General features: G+C 42.0%; 11 protein-coding genes across 11 annotated transcripts; 3 read left to right on the top strand and 8 right to left on the bottom strand.

Moving 5' to 3' along the window:
- Positions 1-94: 94 nt before the first annotated feature.
- On the bottom strand, positions 95-2356 carry NPR1 (serine/threonine protein kinase NPR1; the record flags this gene model as incomplete). Its single annotated transcript, XM_003647566.1, has 1 exon — positions 95-2356. The coding sequence occupies one exon, from the start codon at positions 2354-2356 to the stop codon at positions 95-97; it is 2262 nt and encodes a 753-aa protein (XP_003647614.1).
- Positions 2357-2940: 584 nt separating this feature from the next.
- Positions 2941-3591, bottom strand: NOP6 (Nop6p; the record flags this gene model as incomplete). The annotated part of the gene is made up of 1 exon (XM_003647565.1): positions 2941-3591. The coding sequence occupies one exon, from the start codon at positions 3589-3591 to the stop codon at positions 2941-2943; it is 651 nt and encodes a 216-aa protein (XP_003647613.1).
- Positions 3592-3860: 269 nt separating this feature from the next.
- IPI3 (chromatin-binding/pre-rRNA-processing protein IPI3) lies at positions 3861-5432 on the bottom strand (the record flags this gene model as incomplete). Its single annotated transcript, XM_003647564.1, has 1 exon — positions 3861-5432. The coding sequence occupies one exon, from the start codon at positions 5430-5432 to the stop codon at positions 3861-3863; it is 1572 nt and encodes a 523-aa protein (XP_003647612.1).
- A 238-nt stretch (positions 5433-5670) lies between these two features.
- On the top strand, positions 5671-6876 carry PBR1 (putative oxidoreductase; the record flags this gene model as incomplete). Its single annotated transcript, XM_003647563.1, has 1 exon — positions 5671-6876. The coding sequence occupies one exon, from the start codon at positions 5671-5673 to the stop codon at positions 6874-6876; it is 1206 nt and encodes a 401-aa protein (XP_003647611.1).
- Positions 6877-7118: 242 nt separating this feature from the next.
- Positions 7119-8003, bottom strand: RHO5 (Rho family GTPase RHO5; the record flags this gene model as incomplete). Its single annotated transcript, XM_003647562.1, has 1 exon — positions 7119-8003. One exon carries the CDS (start codon positions 8001-8003, stop codon positions 7119-7121), a length of 885 nt encoding a protein of 294 aa, XP_003647610.1.
- Positions 8004-9653: 1650 nt separating this feature from the next.
- On the top strand, positions 9654-10640 carry RPS3 (40S ribosomal uS3 domain-containing protein; the record flags this gene model as incomplete). Its single annotated transcript, XM_003647561.1, has 1 exon — positions 9654-10640. The coding sequence occupies one exon, from the start codon at positions 9654-9656 to the stop codon at positions 10638-10640; it is 987 nt and encodes a 328-aa protein (XP_003647609.1).
- A 273-nt stretch (positions 10641-10913) lies between these two features.
- Positions 10914-11543, top strand: SHR3 (Shr3p; the record flags this gene model as incomplete). Its single annotated transcript, XM_003647560.1, has 1 exon — positions 10914-11543. One exon carries the CDS (start codon positions 10914-10916, stop codon positions 11541-11543), a length of 630 nt encoding a protein of 209 aa, XP_003647608.1.
- Positions 11544-11753: 210 nt separating this feature from the next.
- MRPL22 (mitochondrial 54S ribosomal protein uL22m) lies at positions 11754-12677 on the bottom strand (the record flags this gene model as incomplete). The annotated part of the gene is made up of 1 exon (XM_003647559.1): positions 11754-12677. One exon carries the CDS (start codon positions 12675-12677, stop codon positions 11754-11756), a length of 924 nt encoding a protein of 307 aa, XP_003647607.1.
- A 385-nt stretch (positions 12678-13062) lies between these two features.
- Positions 13063-14823, bottom strand: TDA7 (Tda7p; the record flags this gene model as incomplete). Its single annotated transcript, XM_003647558.1, has 1 exon — positions 13063-14823. The coding sequence occupies one exon, from the start codon at positions 14821-14823 to the stop codon at positions 13063-13065; it is 1761 nt and encodes a 586-aa protein (XP_003647606.1).
- A 618-nt stretch (positions 14824-15441) lies between these two features.
- NOP13 (Nop13p) lies at positions 15442-16614 on the bottom strand (the record flags this gene model as incomplete). The annotated part of the gene is made up of 1 exon (XM_003647557.1): positions 15442-16614. One exon carries the CDS (start codon positions 16612-16614, stop codon positions 15442-15444), a length of 1173 nt encoding a protein of 390 aa, XP_003647605.1.
- A 1024-nt stretch (positions 16615-17638) lies between these two features.
- Positions 17639-21265, bottom strand: MDG1 (Mdg1p; the record flags this gene model as incomplete). The annotated part of the gene is made up of 1 exon (XM_003647556.1): positions 17639-21265. One exon carries the CDS (start codon positions 21263-21265, stop codon positions 17639-17641), a length of 3627 nt encoding a protein of 1208 aa, XP_003647604.1.
- Positions 21266-21714: the final 449 nt, after the last annotated feature.

The following is a 21714-nucleotide window of genomic DNA, read 5'->3' as shown; positions in this document are numbered from 1 at the left end:
ATAAGTAAAACAAAAAGTTACTTGGAATGCTTGCTAGCTCTTTTTTCTTTTTTCTGTAGTAGTTCAATTTAAATGCTTTGAGGCCCATGGGTAATCATTTGCCCCTTTTCTTTTTCTTCTCAAGGCCTGCTATATGGGCCTCACTTTGATCTACCTGAGTGTGTTTATGATCACTTGCAGTTATAAGCCTGTCGGTAACTTCATTAACATAACAAATGTCAATTGAGCGAATCCAGTCATCCTCCATTATTTCATCAATTGAGGCCCTGCAGGCTGGGGCTAGAGTTACCATACGACCAATGATATTCTGACTCTCTTCTGGCAAGGAGTGCAAAAGCCTTTGAGGTCCAATATTGGGGTTGTTCGGATCAGAGGGGTTGTTAGACTGTTGGGCGGGTGAAGAATATGTGTTTCCTGAGATCATATTGTCATAAGATGGAGGTTCAGGTGTACGGGTTACCAGTGCGCTCAGGGAGTCGCAGTCTCTTCCAGAGCAGAAAAACTTGAAAGAATTATCCTTTAACTTTGGAATCTTCCAAGGGAATTTTTTTAGGATCATGCATGCATAAATGATCGCAACGGACCAAATATCCACCGGTCGAGGATCATACTTCGTAAAAATACAAACTTCCGGAGCAAGATATGGATCACTTCCAACAATACCACTTGCTTCTACAAGTGTACCAGAATGTGGGTAAGTGAACACAACAGCAGCACCAAAATCAATTAATTTCACAATCCCTTGGCGGTTAATAACACAGTTGTCAAGTTTCAAATCACGATGCGCAAGTCCCATAGAATGCAAGTATTCAACTCCCACTAAAATTTGCTTGAAGCAGCAATTGATTTCTTCGTAGGACATCTTATTACTCATAACAATGGCGAAAAGATCATAATCACAGTATTCCATTACTTGTAATATCCTATTGTTGTCGTAAACTATCTCTATCGTTGAGATAATGTTCGGATGACGTAATGCTGTGCCAATACAGTACTCAGACGTAATCTTTTTAATGTAATCACGCTTTGATTCATTATCGTATTTAGGACGAAATTCTTTAACAGCAAAAACAGTATTATCTCTCAATCTTCTTACTAATCTAACAGATCCGCCAGCACCTGCACCCAGCTTTTCTCCTGTTTTGGAATACCTCTTGAAAAACGTTAACCCTTGGGACACGGCACTGCCAGTAGGATTAAATAATACTTCGCCATTCTGGCTTCCATAAGAACCCGCCGTAAATGTGGAAGAATGGTTTGAACTGTGTGAAGAAATGGAACCATTTGAAACTGGTGGGGTGCCCGGCGATACACTTAACTGACTGTTAGAGCCACTCCTTTTGAAAAATCTCTTTAAATCTGCAAAGGAGGAGTGGCGCGATTTTGTCGCTTGGTGGGACAACGGATTTTCTTGTAACGAGGAAGGCGACCCTGCAAAATTATCGTTGTAGGAGCCAGTGGGCTGGCGTGAAGTGCTATAGACAGAACTTTGTCTGGCACGAATGGGTTTAGGGATGCAGTTCTCATTATTGACATTTTCTTTATTAGAGCAACTGTTGGAGGAAGTTGGAACATTCCCAGCAGAGGAAAACGGTATATCTTTGGATGACTTGGTGAAAAAGAAATTACCCAGTTGTGAGGAAAGGGAACTCGACCTTGAAATCGATATCGAATGGTTAGAGGTAATTTCAGTCGGGCTTTTCTGCAACTTTTGTCGTGAAATTACAAATCGCGGCTCCACTGAACCGACTTTGGGGGACGAAATAATATTCGAGTCAATAGCAGAAACATTCTTTGGAAGTGAGTTCCCATACTTTTCTATCCACTGAGAAGTCACAAACGTATTACCAGGGTTGTTGTTGTCTTGTGTAAAACTCGTCTGCGAGCTCGCACCATTGCTATTTGAATTAGGAACCGAATAAGGTATGCTGGAGGATAATGAAGGATAGTTTCGACCCACGCTATGACTCCATGAATGCTTGGCTGACGAGTTCCGACTAATATTGATCCCTTCGTTAATGATAACTGACACCGTGCGATCCTTGCACGGCATGCTGCTGCCCCTGTAAAAAGCTGCTGTATACGCAGAATTAGTGTCCATGAACGATTGGGAAAGTGGATTACCCCTATCCATCGACCCATTTGGCGTGGTATCGCTATCACTATTCGAGTTAACCTGCGTAATTGTCGTCGTGCTTGAGTACCTTTGTGTTAAAGAAGGCTTTTCCACAGCATTCTGGCGTTGATGATCCACCAAAGGTTCCGTTAACACAGCTGCCTGCAGCGATGAGGCCAAGTTCGCACTAACAATCTCATTCTTCCTCTTCTCCTGCAACAACTTGGTTAACGATGACATTTTTTTTGTATTGTACAGACTTGAGCTTTATTTTTCTCTTCCATTAACTGATGTATACCTACTTGTATACCTTAGTCGTAGTAGTAGTAATACGTATGCCAGCCCAATAATTACTAATATGAATCAACCTGCTGACAAAAGACAGCACTCCTAAAGGCTTGCCCAATATGATATATTGAAACCCTTTTTACTTCCACACTATAACAAAAACACTCGGAGAGTCCTTGCTTGAGTTTATACCTAATAAATAAATCTACTTTTGCTTTAAAATAAACAACACTATTTTAACTTTAACAAACATACAGCTTTTCTTTATTACACTTTTATATATGACGACGAGTTTGTAATAGATAACGGCTGACGTAATATCACGTGATTAGATTAGCAGAAGCATCGCAGCTTTGCCAACATATGTAGTGTCACGGCTTCTTTGAGTCGCTGGTTGCTTTGGGAAAGACATCATTCTGCAAGCAGCGATGTGCAATGTTTAGATGGGCCCTCCACACCGGCCAATAACGTCGTCTTTTTTCAGTGAAGACGTAATGCATTACATTGGTATGAGGTATGTATGTATGTGTATTCTACTACTGGAGTAGCTTGGCTCTATCAGGGTGGACAGCTGGGGCCGGGGGAACTGCGGAATCCGTCTTAGGTGCGGAGGTTGATCCAGTCCTGCTTTTAGTCCTACTCTGTGCTATGAGGTTTTTCATGCGTTCTTGTCTCTCTTGCTCCATTTTTTCGTTCTTCTGTTTTAATTTCTGGAGACGGTTCTCACTGTTTCCACCGCCGCCAACAGTCAGCTCAACGTTGATTTTAGAGCCCTTGATAACTCCTCTGTGTTGCATAAGTGCAATATCCATACGTCTTTGAATGTTTGATGGGTCTTTATCGGCGTCGAACTCTAGAAAAGCGATGTTCTTGTCTGGGCGCAGCCGGATGTGATCTGGGTTACTTGATTTGAAGTGAGACAGTAATTCTGTCTCTGTGATATCTTTGGGCAGCGAACCAACGAAGATTATAAATCTGTTTGCCTTCTTACCATCTTTGCCCTTGCCGCCTTTGCCTCTACGAGTCTTACGCTTCTTCTTTGGAGGCTCAGTGGTTTCTGTAGATGCCTGTGCTTCTTCAGCTTTCTGGATATTGCGTTTCTTGTCGTGTTCTCTCTCTTCTTTGGATTTTTTGAATTGCTGAGCCTTCAGTTGTTTCTTCGTTGGTTTCGATTCACCACTTGGCATTCTGTGATTATGGTTGCTTGAGGTAGATTGTCAATAGGCTTACCGTTTTAGACACTATCTACCTCATCGCCGGTTCACATTATGACTTCGAATGTCGTAGAGAAACCGGAAAATTTTCACCTTGACAATCGCACAAGACGGTGACAGTGCTCAACGTAATAAAGCGACGACTGGCTCATTCCCACGCAATTGAACCAGATAAGTCGTTGGTTTGAGAATGTAGGTATCTATTTTGTTTCTTATGCAGTGCTATTTATATATTCAACTAATTAGTGGAGGCTGGGCTGCGACTGTAGCAGCTTATTATGCTCTTCATACAGAGTTTCGTGCATTGCCCTCAAGTCTTTGTAAGCACAGGTCAGCTGTTCGATTGTTTCTTTCAGCTTGGAAATTTCTGCGCCCTCATCAGTTGCATCTTTGGACGGTGGTAGGTCTGCTACAACCTCCTCGGCTTGTTTATCTTGATTTATGACCTTCACTGTACTTTGTATAGGGCCTTGTTGCAAGAATACACTCTCCTCTTGAGCAACACAGTCTACGTACTCCTTGAAATCTGATAAGGGCGGTACCTTCTCCAACTCCTTCCGAGAAACCACCTGAAAAACTATATCATGCGGACCCTTCTTATCAAATACAGACTTGCTGAGATTTGGGATCTTAGACGCTTCAGTGTGTTTGCTGCTGACATCATAAACAGATGATTGCATCAAGGATTCAGACTCCATAGTCGCTGGGAATAAAAGCAAATTCGTTACCATTCCTACATTGGTGTCTTGTGTTACAATAGGAGCTACCTCGCGCACAGGCTGCTTTGAGTAAATATCCATCACAATGCAATTACCTTGGTTGGTACCGAACACAATCAGACTGCCGTCCATGGATAACTTCATAGCCGTTATATGGGATGGTATTAACTTGTCGCAGACCAGTTGTCCCATTTGGTACAATTCCTTGCGATTCACATCTACACCTTCTTGAGATTCTATAATGGATAATATTTTGTTTTCTCCGAAATGCAGTAGATTCACCAACTTAGTTTCATTGTTGTCCAAACCGTAATAAACAGGTAAAGCAAAGGCCCCTTCCTTTGTTCCAACATACACACATCTATCAGCTGGATCCAATGTTACCGATGTTAAAGGTAGTGCAAACGTAAACGTAGCAATCAAATATGGTTTGTCAAGTTGAGAGTCAATATGGTAACATCTCAATGTCGCATCCTCCGACACTGTAAACAATTTGGTATTTATATAATCGCCGTTGTAAGCATTACTCACAACAAAATCCGTTATTGGCAACGTGTGATCGTGCAGTATGTATAGTGGTTTAGGATCATCGTGGAGAACCAAATCAGCCGTTTGCCAGATAATCAGACGAGCATCTGATCCACTCGTGATAACGTACTTGCCATTCACAATAGACTGTATCTTTGTAATCGGTTGATAATGTGCCATAGCCTTCACCGACAACAGATTCCCTGAATTCAACTCCCAGACGTACAATTTTCCCGTAGGAGTAGAGCCCACAAGTAGGTACGGTAAACCTGAGTTGGAATTCGCAGAACCGCATCTAGACGCCTGGATGTTCTCCACAACAGCAATACAACTGACAACTTCTGGTAGTGGCAACCTCTGCTCAACTGATTCCCGCTTATTAGCACCATGAATATTGTACACATTAATTAGAGCCTTATTGGCTTGTGCCACAAATAGCCGATGCCCAACCAAAGTGGCTGAATTAATAGCTGCAGTAGAGCATTGTCTGAGATTCGTCTGCCCATGCGAATGCAGTTGCGAAACAGTACCAGAAAACTCGTTAGTAAAAATCAGCTCCTCATCCATAGCACCAAGAAATAGATATCCCAATTCAACCTTAATTGTATGCTGCTGATGGTGTGTGTGTTACAGCTTCCAGATGAGCAGAAGCCATCTCGCTTAAACGAGAAAATTTTCAGAACTTGGCAGGCGGGTAACAGAATCTTTCAAATGATTTTAAATACGTTTAACAAGTTAAATGGTCTTTAATGTATGCGAATACTTACATTGTAACGCAAACTAAAAGCAATATTTCTTACTTGAGATGCCATTGAATATATTGGGAACTGCCCTAATCGAAGGTACGGACAAAATACCGTACTATGGTATACTTAAGAAGGTGTTACCGTATGCGGTCACTATAGGCTTAGTGAAGTACTGGTCACGAGGGAAAAGTAACACATGGGAACGGAACTTGCATAGCAGGGTTTATATTATTGCAGGAGCGACATCGCAAGGGATGGGAACGTCGGTTGCGTTGGATATGGCGCGGAGGGGTGCTCAGTTGATTATATTAATGCGGAACATTGATGAATGGGCAAGCGAATGGTGTGAACAGCTAAGAGTGCAAACGAAGAACGAAATGATATATTTAGAACAATGTGACCTGAGCGATCTGTATCAAGTGAGAAAGTTTGCTACAACGTGGTTAGACAATTCCCCACCAAGACGTTTGGATGGCTGCATTATAATGTCGGGTAACATGGAGCCCTTTGGCTGGCCCTGGTCACGCACAGCAATGACTAGAAGATCTAGTGTGGATGGATTAGAGTTGCAACTTGCTACAAACTATGTGGGCGTGTTCCATTTACTGCATTTGTTGCAGCCAAGCTTCAAAGCACAACCCCCGGATAGGAACGTCCGAATCATTGTTACTACATGCTTTTTGCAGGCTTTGGGTACGGCTCATCCAGATGATCCATTGTGGATGGCGGAAAAATATGATAAACCTCTCCGCTTTTTTGGTGGCTCCAAACTGCAGTTAAGCTTGGCGATGTTGGAATTGCAGCGTCGCATTTTTAACGGAATCAAAAAAGACAATACAGATGGGCGTAGCGGAAAGAATGTGAGCGTTACATTAGTTGATCCAGGTCTCATGAGGTCTACATCTTTGAGACGCGTGATCAGTAACGGATCCATTTGGCTGTTACTGATATTATACTGCACTGTTCTTTATCCACTCCTATGGCTTTTTACAAAAAACGGATTTCGTGGTGCGCAGGTAATCCTTCATGCCGTCATGACGCCTGAATTGGAAGAAGTCAATAGAACCGACCCAGAAAAGGTCTTATACATGGTTGACTGTCAAAATACGAGTTTTACTCGCAAAGAGTTTCAAGATCAGAATCTACAGAGAGAACTATACGATAATACAGTTAAAGAAATCTCTGAATTGGAGAAAAAGATAGCGACCAGGCGAAATCGTAATAAAAAAGGAAATACTACTAAGGCAACTTTCAAAAGAGGTTAGAAAATGTTTCTTATATCGTTGAATTTTTGTGCTGTGTTCATTATAAAACCGATTATTTACTCTTGAAGCCTATATGAAGTAGAAAGTTAGTGTGGGAGAAAACAGCTCCACTAGGTTTATTCTAGATGAGAACAATAGTATTACACTGGTTTTTAGGTTCTTTTTAGCATATCGATAACAAGAATCATAATCACCTGGTTACTCAGGCTCCGTTTAAAATTGCCTTATGATTTCTGTGTTATTTACAAGATGATGCATCTAAGTTTTCTCCTTCTCTTCATTTTGTTTGATTTGTCGCTATTACCATTCTGCTGTTTATTATTACCATACCTACCTACTTCTCGTGAAGAACCTGCATCTATCCCCAAGGAACTATGAAATCCATTGTTAGATGTATGACTGTTGTCAAATTTAGCATTTTTAGCCTTGATGTCTATCAGGTGTTCATGCTGACCGGAATAGTTATTGTCTAGTGGCAGTTTTGATGAATTACTCATTGAATGTTTTTTGTTTTTATTTATTAATCTCTCCGGTTTATATACCACACAATCTATAGCACGTTCGAAAACTTCACGGATACCTTCTTGTGTGGCAGCTGAACATTCAACATAACCCATGAATCCACATTGATGCACAATACGATCGATCTCTGGTTGCGATACGAAATCAGTATTCATTTCCCGTAGTCTGTCCTCTTCATGCTCATCGTCTCTTAAGTCAGCCTTGGTGCCGACTAGTAGAATTGGATATTTACCGCATTCAAGGAATAACTCCATATTTTCATAATTTGTATTGTGTCTTATCTCTGGAAACCATTTTTCTGAAACATTTATAAAACTGACAGGCTCGTTAACACTAAAGCATATGAGAAAGATGTCTGTTTGAGGATATGACAACGGCCTCAACCTATCATATTCTTCCTGTCCAGCAGTATCCCATAAGTTTAACTTGAACAATTGTTGTTCACCAGTAGACGACTGCGGATCAGGAACAGCGATTGTAGTTGAATAATTATCAAATACCGTTGGAATATAATCTTGAGGAAAACTGTTAGTAGTGTATGAAATTAACAATGAAGTTTTGCCTACCGCACCATCGCCTACTATAACACACTTGACAGATCTCATTTCGATTATAATATTGCAAAGTGATGGTCTGGTATCTTTGGAAGCTGGATCAGAAAAGTGAACTTGTCAATCAAAAACACTGGTAGATTTTAGACTATGATACGATGAACTATATATAAAACAGAAACCCCCTATTGAAAGATGTATTGGCTTTCTGAAGTGGAGTGGATGCGGTTATAGTTTGGTGCAAAACATAAAGAGAATGGAATAAATACTGAAAATTGAAAGGGAAAAAAAGGAATATATCTGTTAGTTAACTACCAGTTTGAAACCTCGAACGTTAGGTAAATCACGTACATCTAGCTGTTATATTTTTGTTTTTCTGGAGTATTGTTAACGGCATCGCCTCGAGGGCAGTTTTTTTCTCCAGGTTAGGAATTCTTGTCCCAACGGTAGTTGAATAGGAGATATGATGAAACACTACTTTGTTTTGATTATGTGAGCTTTTCTATCTCATCTCTTACCTATTCGGGAAATGGCGCGACACCTGTCATTACAGCATATATGGTGACTACTTATGGAATAAAGGGATCTTATACTAAGGTTTTTTTAGCGGACAGGAACCTATGTTAAGTGACGCATATGTGTCTCCACGACACAGTAACGGCTTTTATTTTCTATCTGACAATACTAATTCCCGGCATATTACCCTCTTCGATATTGTCTCCAATTTCATTTGAGCAAGTTGCTTAGAGTATCATATATGTCTCTAGTGTTAAAAAAAATTGGCAAACTCCATATATAGACAGATTGGAACATCAGTTGCAAAAAGTGCACCACCTCATGCGTGGAACCTGTATGCACATCGGACAGCCAAATGGTATATGTTGTGTTTAGCTGCATATCCTGTATCCGGAAATGGCGGGCTACCAGCATCGCTACAAGCCTTGGAGAAAAATCTGGCATTGTTTTTTTTCTTCTCTAATGCTCCAGAGTCATATTCTTTTCGTTTCAACCGGATCTTAAACTGGAGACATCAACTCTGCATCACCTGAAGTATTACATCATATGGCTGAATATCATGGTGCAGGATCATATCTAGATCTTCCAATCATTGCACAGTACTGCATAAGGATAATATGTTCGAATCCAAAGGCGTAACGAACTCTAGGATAAAATAAATTGTTTTGTTAAAAACAGGTGGGGCTGTATTTGCTTACTTGATCTGCAAATATTTATTTAGAAATAAATACTTTGGCAATACTAAGAAGCTACCTTGGAATCCTTCGTAAAAAGACTCTTACCACTTCGCTACGTTCACTAACGGTAAGATTACCACATAATTATTATAATTACCAATCCATTATTTTTCAAAGACAGCCAACTAAATGCACTTTTTCAACAAACCTTAAACAAACTGCTAACATATACAGCTTATAACGAAATAATATTATATATATATATATATATATATATATTTCTACCTGCCAATTACGTACATCCAAAATGTTACTAATCTCAGGGAAATTGTTACATAACTACGCACATGAATTGCTGCTCAGACTGTGGGCAAGGCGTGTTGAGGCTGATCCTAATACTATTCTATTTCCACGGTGTCTTCTCTAGACCGTTTGATTTCCATCACAAAACGCAGGGAAGTTAAATACGGATTGTAGATGTTCCGTGTTTCAAGTTGTGACTGTTTACTGTATGGGTGTTTGTAGTTTCCACATCCGTACACCGGATTTTCGGAGCTTCGTCTTTTTTCGTCGTCTTGGTTTCCCATTCTCCCGTTCGGAAAGCACGCTAGCGACGCGGAGTACGGTTCTCTCCTCTGGAAAAATCTGTAAGCGATATATTGATAAAACGCATCTTGATAAGGTTTTGGATGGATACTTGGAAAGGGGATTAGATAGATCAGAAGACACGCACGTATCTGTCAAAGTTAGTCCCATTAAAAGGATGGTCACTGTTATTTCCAAGAAGAGAAAGCTAGTCGCTGACGGTGTTTTCTACGCCGAATTGAATGAGTTCTTCACCAGAGAGTTGGCTGAGGAAGGTTACTCTGGTGTTGAGGTTAGAGTTACTCCAACCACTACTGAAGTCATCATTAGAGCAACCAGAACTCAAGATGTTTTGGGTGAAAACGGTAGAAGAATCAACGAATTGACTTTGTTGGTTCAGAAGAGATTCAAGTACCAACCAGGTACTATTGTGTTGTTTGCCGAGAGAGTTCAAGAGCGTGGTTTGTCCGCTGTTGCTCAAGCCGAGTCCTTGAAATTCAAGTTGTTGAACGGTTTGGCCATCAGAAGAGCTGCTTACGGTGTTGTCAGATACGTTATGGAATCTGGTGCCAAGGGTTGTGAGGTTGTTATTTCCGGTAAGTTGAGAGCTGCAAGAGCCAAGTCTATGAAGTTTTCTGATGGTTTCTTGATCCACTCTGGTCAGCCAGTAAACGACTTCATTGACACTGCTACCAGACACGTTTTATTGAGACAAGGTGTTTTGGGTATTAAGGTCAAGATCATGAAGGACCCATCTAAGGCTAGAACTGGTCCAACCGCCTTACCAGATGCTGTCGAGATTATTGAGCCAAAGGATGAAGATGTCGTTAAGGAGCCATCTGTCAAGGATTACAGACCAAAGAAAGACCTGCAGGTTTCTTCCATTCCTGAGGAGGTTTCTGAGGCTGCTTAAGCCAATTTGTGCATTAGGTTTATATTATACTACATAGCTTTTAGTAACTTGATGTATTTCTGATAATGTGGGGATTGGTTGTTTTACATGAGTGAGGTAGTGAGACCTTATTCGTCACGTGATTTGTTTCACAGAGACCGTTTTCAACTGAAAAGTGTAACTGGATTCTAATTTATATATATATATCCTTTACTATTAAATATAGGCTTGAATTACTGTACAAAAAGTGAGACTCTCTGGAGGCAAGTTTTTTGATTATAACCCGCTACAATCATGGTCAATTTTACCTACAAAGATGTCTGTACAGTTGGAACAGCTCTAATTTTAATGTCTACGTCTTTCATTATGGGGGTTTTCTTTTCGAATCAGACCTACGATTACCATATTTTATTCAATCCAAAGATGACGCAAGAACACTATGACAATGCTTTAAGACATTACCAAACGTTATTCTACACTTCTCCAAGGGTTTTTTATGCATTTGGAGCAGTGGTTTCTTTGGGATTAATTGGATCTCTTGCTAGGGTTTACAAGCCTAACCCAGAATTGCAATTATTTGAATATGGATCCTTGGGTATGTTTGTTCTAGGTATCTGTGTCTTCTTGACTAATATCAAGACAGGTGTAGAATCATCTATTCATGGAGATTGGGGTGAAGTTACTCAAAACCAAGGATTGGCTGTTATTGCGTCTTCCAACATCATTTTGCTGATAGTTTTCACGGGGGTTCTTGTTTTACAAGGAGGCTTGTGGTACACTGAGTGGGATTATCAGCAAAGATTAAATCAATTTCACAAAGAAGAAGGTCAAAAGCAAGTTACACAGTCTGAGACTTCCAGTAACTCTGCTGCTGCAAGTACTGCGAAAGTTGGCAAGGGTAACAAAAAATCGAAAAAGGAATAAAGCTTGTGCATGAAAGCCATTTTGAATCCCTTTTTTCTGTTGTATTGATGTTTTCCCCAGCTGCTATAGTTAAGTGTAGAGGTTTTTTTATTCCTTATAGATTTGTAATTATTCAGTATTAATTTTAAAGGTACCTCGCAAATTTATACATATGCTCGGCATCACCTTTCTATTTACATATGTGAGATCCACGGAGAACAGCATGCCTACTTACCATCTGTATACACCTCCCATGCTACCTCTAACAGGCTTATCTGCTAGTTGAACCCAGGGCTTTTTCCGCAATTCCTTTAGACTATTTTCGTATTCTAATCTTTTCTTCGTAACGCTCTTGGTCTTTAGAATACACCTAATATGCACGAAACGGTGTCTGATCACACCTGCTCTGCCTCTTCCTTTAATATCTACACGTTTGCCCCAAACCCCGTCACTACCTGTCCAGATTTGTGATATATATAAATCATTTTCATCAAGGCCTAATTTACGTCCATCTTCTAGACCTTTTTGTAACAATTCACCAACTTCACGAGATATCCCTTTATCCGAGAAATGACACTGAGTAATGGCCTTTTTTAAATCTAATCCATTCAATAACCGTAACAATAGTGTGGCCTTTTTCATTGAAGACTTTATTCTATAAGATTTCACGTAGACGCTTGGTTCTAAAGCATCTATCTCCTCGCGGGACAGTTTGAGTTTATATTCAGCTGAAGAATTTGGAAGTCTGACAATAGTGTCCTTTTTGTAGAAGCCACCATTCAACTTACAATTGGCTTCATAGATTTGACGTTTTAAAGGCGAAAGCAACAAGTCAGGCGCAAGTTTTATAGGCTGTTGCTGTTTAACAATATATTCATTTAGTTCACTGTCCGATTGTAACGTAACCTTATTCTTCAGTTCTTTATCCATTTCCATCTCTTCCTTATCCATCGCATCAGCCGCCAAGCCCAATCTACTGGAAGTCTTAGTTGGATCATCATTAGAAAGAACATCAGCGCCCTTAGTTATGGAACCAAATAGCGATCCATTTTTGCTTGTAGAGCCTAGCAAACTACCACTCGATATAAAGCCTCTACAACCGACCACATTAAAAACTCTGGTCTTGGAGAGACCGATCAGATATCTAGAGATCATACCAATATGAAAGCTATCGGACTATTATTAATAAACGGTCAGCAGATAGGTTACGGCTTTAGATATTGGCGGTGGTAGCAGTGGTGGTGGTGATGTACTAAGCATCCATAATTTTTGTTAAAATGAAAATTTTGGGTATCATCTTCTACGAGCTGATTAAGTAAAAACAGCGAGATTGCTCAATGACACATTTAACATAATGCGTAATTCAGAAGAGACAATCAGTGATCTTCATTTAGAGGTAACAGTGGGTTGAATCTTGGCTAGATCCAGTTGTAGTGTATGATAGGATCATGAACCTCTGGATAGTGGAATACCTCCAAAAACACCGTAAATAGTGGTAATGTTATATAATGTATAATATACGCTTTTTAGTAGTTTCCAATTAGAGTACCTCTTTAAGAAAACTTTGAGAACCTACATGTGTGACCTGGCTTGGATTTGCTGCGTCAGATCTACTTCTGGGAGCTAGAAGAATCGGGATTGATCCACTTTCAGAACTATAGATATCGGATGAAAGGTTATCAGTGGTTTCATCATTCACTGAACTCACATAAGAGTATCTATTAAAGAGTCCATTGAGTTTTAATGTGGCTCGTGATGTCTGCATATGTACTGCAGGTCGCAACACACGGGGAGGGACTGGTGGAGGCTGAGTTCGCTGTTGAAAGTCGAATTCATCTCTGAAAGGATTACTGGAATTTGTACTGTCTATACTTGCTCTGCGGCCGTTGGAGAGGTCTCTACGTTTATAGAATTCCTTGAGTGCGGATTCAGAACGTTTCTTCTTGTGGACCCCCAGACGATATTTGCTCTTCAGTAAAGGTGGCAAGTCGGCAGAAAGGCCCACACCAACATTGCCTCTGGATCTATCATGTTGTTCAGTCACTGGATAATCGAGCCTACAACCTATCTCGTGGGTAAATCCTCTTTCAGCTTTTGACTTTCGTAGGGCCTTCTTCTTACGAAAAAGCATAAAACAAAATACAGATAAACAAAAAAAGAAGCCACAAACTGATCCTAGAACAGTTCCAATAATCATATTTTTTTTAGACCCTTTGTATGGGTTAGCAGAAGGGGTAGGGTTACCAAAGAGATTGTTTGACCATGCCTTGTATAGACCCACATCTGTGGTTATAACTGAAGTTGGTGTGGAGAATGTAGAGTAAACTTCGGTAGGCATGACTGACGTAACCGGCAGACCCGTGTTGAATGTTGTATATGATGCAGTGAATTGGTAGTTTTGTGTATAGATGACATAGGTTTTATCTGTGGGTATTGCGTCTAGGTTGATTGAGGAGATCGGAGGAATACTGCTCCTGTCTTGAGTAGTCTGTGAAGGCGTCGGATATACCGTTGAAAGAACTGTCGAATGTATAACCACCGTTGGATTTAGAGAGACCGTAAGAGTGACAAAAGTCACTGATAAATCGGATGTATCCTCCGTGCTTTCTCTTCCATCATTTTCACTACTAGATGAACTTTCAGCATCGCTGTCTCCTGAGGATGAAGTAACGCTCGTTGCGTGGGTCTGACTTTCGAGAGTGGTTACTTCAAATAAAGTATTATGTGAATGCAACTGTTGGACGGATGAAGGGGTATCGGAAGGTGCAACTATTGCAGTAGAATAAACAAGAGATAGTGATGAGCTCTGGTATAAGGTGCTTTGACCAGATTCGGTCGCCTTCCTAGAAGGCATAGTATCACGAACTGCGGCTACAGAGGTGTGGCCAGAAGTATTTGGTGCCTCTGAAGTAGGCAATGGAGTAGGAGATACTGAGGGCTGGACATAGGAAGTAGCAGAACGGGAAGTATCACCACCAGAATTACTATCGAGTAGTTGACCAGATGTATTCGACTCCGTCAAACGGGACGAAATTGCCGAACTCGATGAACCCACTAATGTTAAATCGCCGGTATGCTTAGGAGTTTCCGTTGATTCAGATGTCGCTGAATATAATAAACTCTCTAAACTACTAGAAGAAGGGATCCCTCCTAGAGATAAACTCTCTTTTGAAATTGCAGATATAACTTCTGGATATAACATAAGCCCTGTTTTGCTGTCAGAAGAAAAGCTCGACGGTGGGTATACCTTCGGAGATTCTATATTAATCGCTGGACTGCTTGTATTATTGTAAGGCATCATACACAGCTTTGGAGACGAGGTCTAACCCTGCATAAACCTTGGCATTCACTATCCACTTTATGGCTGTATCACTCTTAAGTATCGGAAAATTAAGACCTTCCTTTTTTAGAACTTACTTGACAGAAGCCAGCTTGCGCTAAAAAACCAACAAAACAAAATCGTGACCTTAAAAGAATTTATAAAAACAGTCCAACGTTACATTAACTTAACCTCTGATCACTGTTCTCTATTCTTAATTTATCGTAACTGCTCTATACCCTTCCATTGGGACCATTACTTTATAACAATGCTCCCTGTCCATTGCGTTCGTAATAATATAACTCAAATATAATCTTGCTTTAACAGTCTCCGCAAATTGAGATCCGATCGGAAAAAAAACAATATGGAGCTAAAGCCTTGCAGAATCGTGCTCTCGAGAAAAATGTTCAGATGCTCGAGGATGAGGGAAAAATCATGCAAATTGTCCCCAGAGGCAGACATAACAGACATTAGTGTACAGATGGATGAGATTACTTGTATAATATGCAGCAGCATGTATTTATAATATGTTTTTAGTGCTTTTAGTTATGTGCTTTTTTATTGAGCGGAAGGGGGCGGGGTCTCGAACGATGCTTAGATTTAGAACTTTACCTTTTTGCCCTGTGAGGGGACGATTGCAACGGACGCCCGTTGTGCGGAAGCCAATGCGACACTACTTTTCACACGGTTATTAGAATCTCTATATGTTGGCTGTCTCTTTCTACTGGTTTCAAAGTGATGATCAGGTTGTTTCTTCGCGATCGACGGTGGCAAGTCGATGTTTTCCGAAATGGAACGGGCGTTCGAAGATTCAGGTTTTCTTTTTACATGTCGTTTACTTCTGTCTTCACCGTATTCCATTCTAATTGGTCTGTTTGCGATTTTTCTGCAGGATTTATCAGTTAGAGATGCAGTTGGACCAGTTTCATCCTTGAAGTCCACGAAGGCGAATCCTTTACACTTGCCAGTGTCTTCGAATGTAGCCATCCTGATTTTAACGATATTGCCGCAATGCTGGAAATGCTTTTTTAAAAGCTCTTCGGTAGTGTTGAAGGATAAGTTCCCAACGAATAGAATGCGCGATGGCGGGTTTTTGGACAGGGAAATAAGGTCGTTTTTGTCTGGCCTACCTGTAAAGCCTTTAGAATTTTTCACCAATAAGTTTCTGCCATTCAACTGTAATTCTGACAGACCAATTACCGCGAGCATTTGCTCCTGCGACTTGAAGTCCACATAGGCAAACCCTTTATTCTTAATGATCTTTCCATCATTCTGAGCTAAAGGCATCTTAAATCTGACAATATCCGCTTCCGTGATTTTTGATGGCCCTTCGAGCGTGGATGTCTTTGCAGTAATAAACCTTATGATATCTTGCTTAGTGGTACAATAGGATAAATTTCCAATCCAAACACCAAACGATTTTTCCCTCTCCTTTGAAGTTGCAACAGCTGCAACTGGTTGACCTCCCTCTGCACCGATCGATGACGCAGTCAATGCTGAGCCTCTTTCGTTATCCTCATCATCCTTTTTAGTTTCGCCCTCTTTTTGATATTCTTCAATAGACTTGGGATCAATATTAAATTTCGAATTCAATTCTTCCAAACTGATTTTACCTCTCCTCAGCAAACGTTTCTGCTTCTTGGATAGAGGAACTGATTGATTTAAATCAATCTCAATCTCATCTTCTGCTGTTCTCTTTTTAGTTGGACTACTTAATGCTTTAGTAACCAGTTCATCGGTCACTGCTGCTTTGGACTTCAGAGTAGAGCTCATCATATGCTAAATCCACTGAATCCTTTATTTAAAACGAATAAAATGCGACGAACAAGGTAACGAAGATTCACACTTACTCCATATATACCAATCATCATACCAAAGTTGTTCATACCAATACGACCTCATCTCACTATTCTTTCCAAAAAATTTTCCGGAAAATTGCTTTTTACAGTTTTCTACTTTATTCTGCTCCAAAGTATAGTAGACAAACCGGTGCTTTGAACAGGACCACAGCAAGCAAGAGATTCATATAAAATCCTAAGCTAGTTATGGGCTGTGTGAATGTCATATAATGTATCCGCCGTGCGTTCCTTCGGTGCTTGAGGCTTATTTGAGGAGTTGTTCTGTGCGCCCCAAAGAAAGCTTAAGTGACCGACCTATCTGCAGGTAGTACAATAGATAACATAATCGATAAATTATAGGCCAATAAACAAACAAAAATATAGTCATATAGTATATAGGATCGGAGAGCCGTTTTGAAGTGTATCTGGAAAACTACTTTCAACTATTTAACGCAGAAAAAAGGGATAAAAGATGAAGGTGCATTGGAAGTGCTACATTAGTTTCGAAATTTTAGGCACTAAAATAAGTAATCCCATTATCCCCACTCGTTTTCTAGGTTTTCGTTTAATAAGTGTTCAAGAAAATGAAATGGCCTTCAACATCCATGAAACGTTTGAATTGCAGTCATTCTGGGTTTGCTAATGAATGATGTAAGATATCTGTTATGAAAAACGATTTCAAAAAGTCTGCGAAGAAAGTTGTTCAATAATATAACAAGAACTAATGAGAACTAACGAGAACATAAACACAAGTTAATAATAATAGTCGTTTGTAGAAGATATTGGAAAGATAAAAAAAAGTCAGGAACAAAACTACTGCTTTACGATAAATTGTGAATTGAAAAAATTCTCAATACTATTAACAAACCTCGCTTGGCAATTTGATAGGTCTATTTTATTTGCTTATTTCTTTTCTGGATCTGTTACTGTTTAAGTTACGTCCCCACATTTTCATCATTTTATCTCAATAATCTTTTTAATCTAGCAAAGAAACCTGATCTTCTCTTTGGTTCTGAACCTACCTTTTGGCTGCTTGGAGTACTACTAGACTTGCTAGAAGGTCTCATATTAGAGTCAACACTCTTCTTGCTGGCAGCTGTTGTTACCGGGCTAGTCGCGGATCCCTTTGAAATTTCGTGATTGGATTGCAATGAAGGTGCCAAACCTTCTGCTGCAACAAAGTAATCTGTTTTCGAAGAAGGTTCTCCATTAGATTCGTTAGCTGGAGTGACAACAGACCGATTACGCTCAGATGGCCCAAATGACTTAACTTCAGAAGGTTGTGAACTCTGGGCGTCAAGATGAGTGGAGTCATTAGCGTCATTGGCGGTTTTTGGTAATAAGCTTTCAGCATTATTAGAGTTCTGTAGAGCAGTGTTACTACTTTGATCGACTACTGCAAAAGCGCTATTACTTCTGGAGTGTTCAGATTCAGAGGTCTTCTTTTCGGACATTTTGTCGCTTGCATTTGGATCTAAAGTGGTACCAACTGGTAAAGATTCCTTTGGTGATATTTGAGGCTTGGCTTCAGTACCAAATTTATCTTCTGCTGTACTCCCAACAGGTTTCTCATACCTATTTGGTGTTGGTCCAGGTGTCACCTTGCTTGGGCCTTCTTTTGGAGTTGACCTCTGAGATTCCGCCCTCCTAGGTGTTAACCTTTCAGATTCCACCCTCTTCGGAGTTAATCTTTGAGATTCCACCCTCTTCGGAGTTGACCGTTGAGACGCTTCCTTCTTGGGCGTAGCTACAGAAGTGACTTTCTTGGGTTCTTCCTTGGGAGTGTCCTTCTTGGGCGTAGCTACCGGAGTGACTTCCTTCAGCTCTTCCTTGGGAGTGTCCTTCTTGGGCGTAGCTACCGGAGTGACTTCCTTCAGCTCTTCCTTGGGAGTGTCCTTCTTGGGCGTAGCTACCGGTGTGACTTCCTTCTTGGGTTCTTCCTTAGGAGTGTCCTGCTTAGGGGTGAATTCCGGAGTGGCCTCCTTCCTGGGAGTGACTACAGGAGTGACTTCCTTCTTAGGCGTAGCTACCGGAGTGACTTCCTTCTTGGGTTCTTCCTTAGGAGTATCCTTCTTGGGCGTAGCTACCGGTGTGACTTCCTTCTTGGGTTCTTCCTTAGGAGTGTCCTGCTTAGGGGTGAATTCCGGAGTGGCCTCCTTCCTGGGAGTGACTACAGGAGTGACTTCCTTCTTAGGCGTAGCTACCGGAGTGACTTCCTTCTTGGGTTCTTCCTTAGGAGTATCCTTCTTGGGCGTAGCTACCGGTGTGACTTCCTTCTTGGGTTCTTCCTTAGGAGTGTCCTGCTTAGGGGTGAATTCCGGAGTGGCCTCCTTCCTGGGAGTGACTACAGGAGTGACTTCCTTCTTAGGCGTAGCTACCGGAGTGACTTCCTTCAGCTCTTCCTTGGGAGTGTCCTTCTTGGGCGTAGCTACCGGAGTGACTTCCTTCAGCTCTTCCTTGGGAGTGTCCTTCTTGGGCGTAGCTACCGGAGTGACTTCCTTCAGCTCTTCCTTGGGAGTGTCCTTCTTAGGCGTAGCTACAGGAGTGACTTCCTTCAGCTCTTCCTTGGGAGTGTCCTTCTTGGGCGCAGCTACCGGAGTGACTTCCTTCAGCTCTTCCTTGGGAGTGTCCTTCTTGGGCGTAGCTACCGGTGTGACTTCCTTCTTGGGTTCTTCCTTAGGAGTGTCCTGCTTAGGGGTGAATTCCGGAGTGGCCTCCTTCCTGGGAGTGACTACAGGAGTGACTTCCTTCTTAGGCGTAGCTACCGGAGTGACTTCCTTCTTGGGTTCTTCCTTAGGAGTATCCTTCTTGGGCGTAGCTACCGGTGTGACTTCCTTCTTGGGTTCTTCCTTAGGAGTGTCCTGCTTAGGGGTGAATTCCGGAGTGGCCTCCTTCCTGGGAGTGACTACAGGAGTGACTTCCTTCTTAGGCGTAGCTACCGGAGTGACTTCCTTCTTGGGTTCTTCCCTAGGAGTATCCTGCTTAGGGGTGAATTCCGGAGTGGCCTCCTTCCTGGGAGTGACTACAGGAGTGGACCTCTTAGGGGTGTCAGAAGTGGATTGCTTCTTTGGAGTAGCTTCCTTTGACACATCCTTTGACGGGATTTCCTTCTTCGCATCGGCTAACGCGGAGACCACCTTAGGCTCTTTCTCTAAAGGCCCTTCCTTTGGAAGCTCTTCTGTTAGGAGCTGTTCCTTCTTTGAAGTGTCTAGGGGCGCGGCCTCCTCTACAGCTTCCTTTGGAGTGATCACTGCAACCTTGTAAGGTTCATCCTCGTTCTGTTTCTCTTGAGTCGCAGCGTTTGAGACTTCTTTAGGTTCCTGCTTTGGCTCCTGCTTTGCCTCTGTTTCCTTTGAAGTTTCCGTAGGGGATTCCGTAGGGGGTTCCTCCTGGGTGTTGACAATCTCATCCTTTGGCTCAGTATTATCCTTGTTCATGTCCTTGTAAGTTTCTCCACGCCCTTGGTTCAACGCCCTGAGCTGCCCTGGTGTAGTTGGTATGACTGGGCCCGGTCCCAAAGTATATTCAAGTGGTAGAGGAACCTCTCCACTTGCCTTTCCTTTTGAACTCCAGTTCAAAGATTTCGACTTCAGATCGTTGTTTGGATTTAAAGCAAGAGGTTTCGATTCGTCCCACTTGGGGTTTTCCTCCTTTTTTTGCTCCTTCTCCGGGATTTCTACTGACTCCTCCTTTTCGTGGTGGCCGTTAGGGGCTTTATCGCCCAACCCCTCAGGTCGGTCTGATTTTTCTGCAGTTTCACCCTCAGGAGCCAGCGCCAAGTAAAGAGGCCCCTTATTATGAGCGGAATGTCCCCCAATTCCTGCAGCAATCTGACTAGCAGAAACAGCTGCAGTGGGCTGTTTTTCAGTATCGCTCTGGATCGCGCCTTGCACCGTTTTATCTGCTTTTGCTTTCCGTGCTGCTGCATGACCACCTGCTGCTGCTACTGCACCCATACCTGCACTACCACCACTAACATCTTCAAGCGCCATACGGCCCGTCGTCACACCACCAACAGTAGACCCAGAAGAACTCAAACTCGTACCCCCAGAAGGCGAAGAAGAAGATTCATTGGCCGATAAAGACGACGACTCGGTCCCCGACCCTTCATCACTCGACGACAATAACCCCTCTGACCGCTCCTCACTCGTCTTCTTGCTCCTGCGAACCCGTTTCTTCTTCTTCTTACTCTTCTTACCCCTCCTGGACCCAGGTGCCGGCTGCGCCTTGGGAATCTGCTTCTGCACTCCCAACGCCCCCGCTGCCCCCTCGTTTTCTTCTCCCGACAACGCTCCCAAACTAATATAATTATTCTCCGGCCCCGTTAAAGAATCCTTCTTGTACTTATCACTAACTATCCATTCTCCATCAACTATAAACTTGAAATAAATCTTATCCTTCTCTGTTGGTGATGATGACGGTGGCGACAACGACGAAGACCGTTTGCACGTCCCAAGGGGTACACTTAACAAAAAATCTCCCTCCTCTTGCTTGACCAAATGAAGGGACCCCTTCCAATCATCGAAGTCTCCCGTAACAATAACACTCTTCGGACCTGCTGGCCAAGTAAACGTATGATTAGCCATTATCCGCGCTTTCCCACACTATCTTGTCCTATCCAACTCCTTATTCGCCTTGTTCGTTATCTGTATAATCAATCAAAAAGATTTGAAAAGGGATATGCCTGTGTGTGTATGCTACAGGATGTGAGAACTATCTAATTAAACGGGGGTAACAGCAAGAAGAAGGAGTTTATTTACTGTCCTTTTCAATGCCAAAGCAAAAGGCGGAAAAAAAGGAGATGAGAAAGGGGAAAAAGAGGGGGGCCGCGGGCGCGGCGGCCGCCGCGACCTTTGTTGCGATGATGTACCGTTGCACGGATTGCCGCGGGGCGGGTAACGGTGGAGTCACGTGACTCTCTGTTTTGTGCCCTCGCGCTGTTCCCCTTCGGCCTTATTTATTAGCCGTCCATGTAAACACCAACAAGCTCTAACGTCCACCTCCACGTCCACCTCCGTTCGTCCTCCGTGCACGC

The sequence above is a fragment of the Eremothecium cymbalariae genome, chromosome 6, assembly GCF_000235365.1.
Source record: "Eremothecium cymbalariae DBVPG#7215 chromosome 6, complete sequence".
Lineage (NCBI taxonomy): Eukaryota > Fungi > Ascomycota > Saccharomycetes > Saccharomycetales > Saccharomycetaceae > Eremothecium > Eremothecium cymbalariae.
The sequence above is the reverse complement of the archived record's forward strand: the minus strand, read 5'-3'. Positions and strand labels throughout refer to the sequence as shown.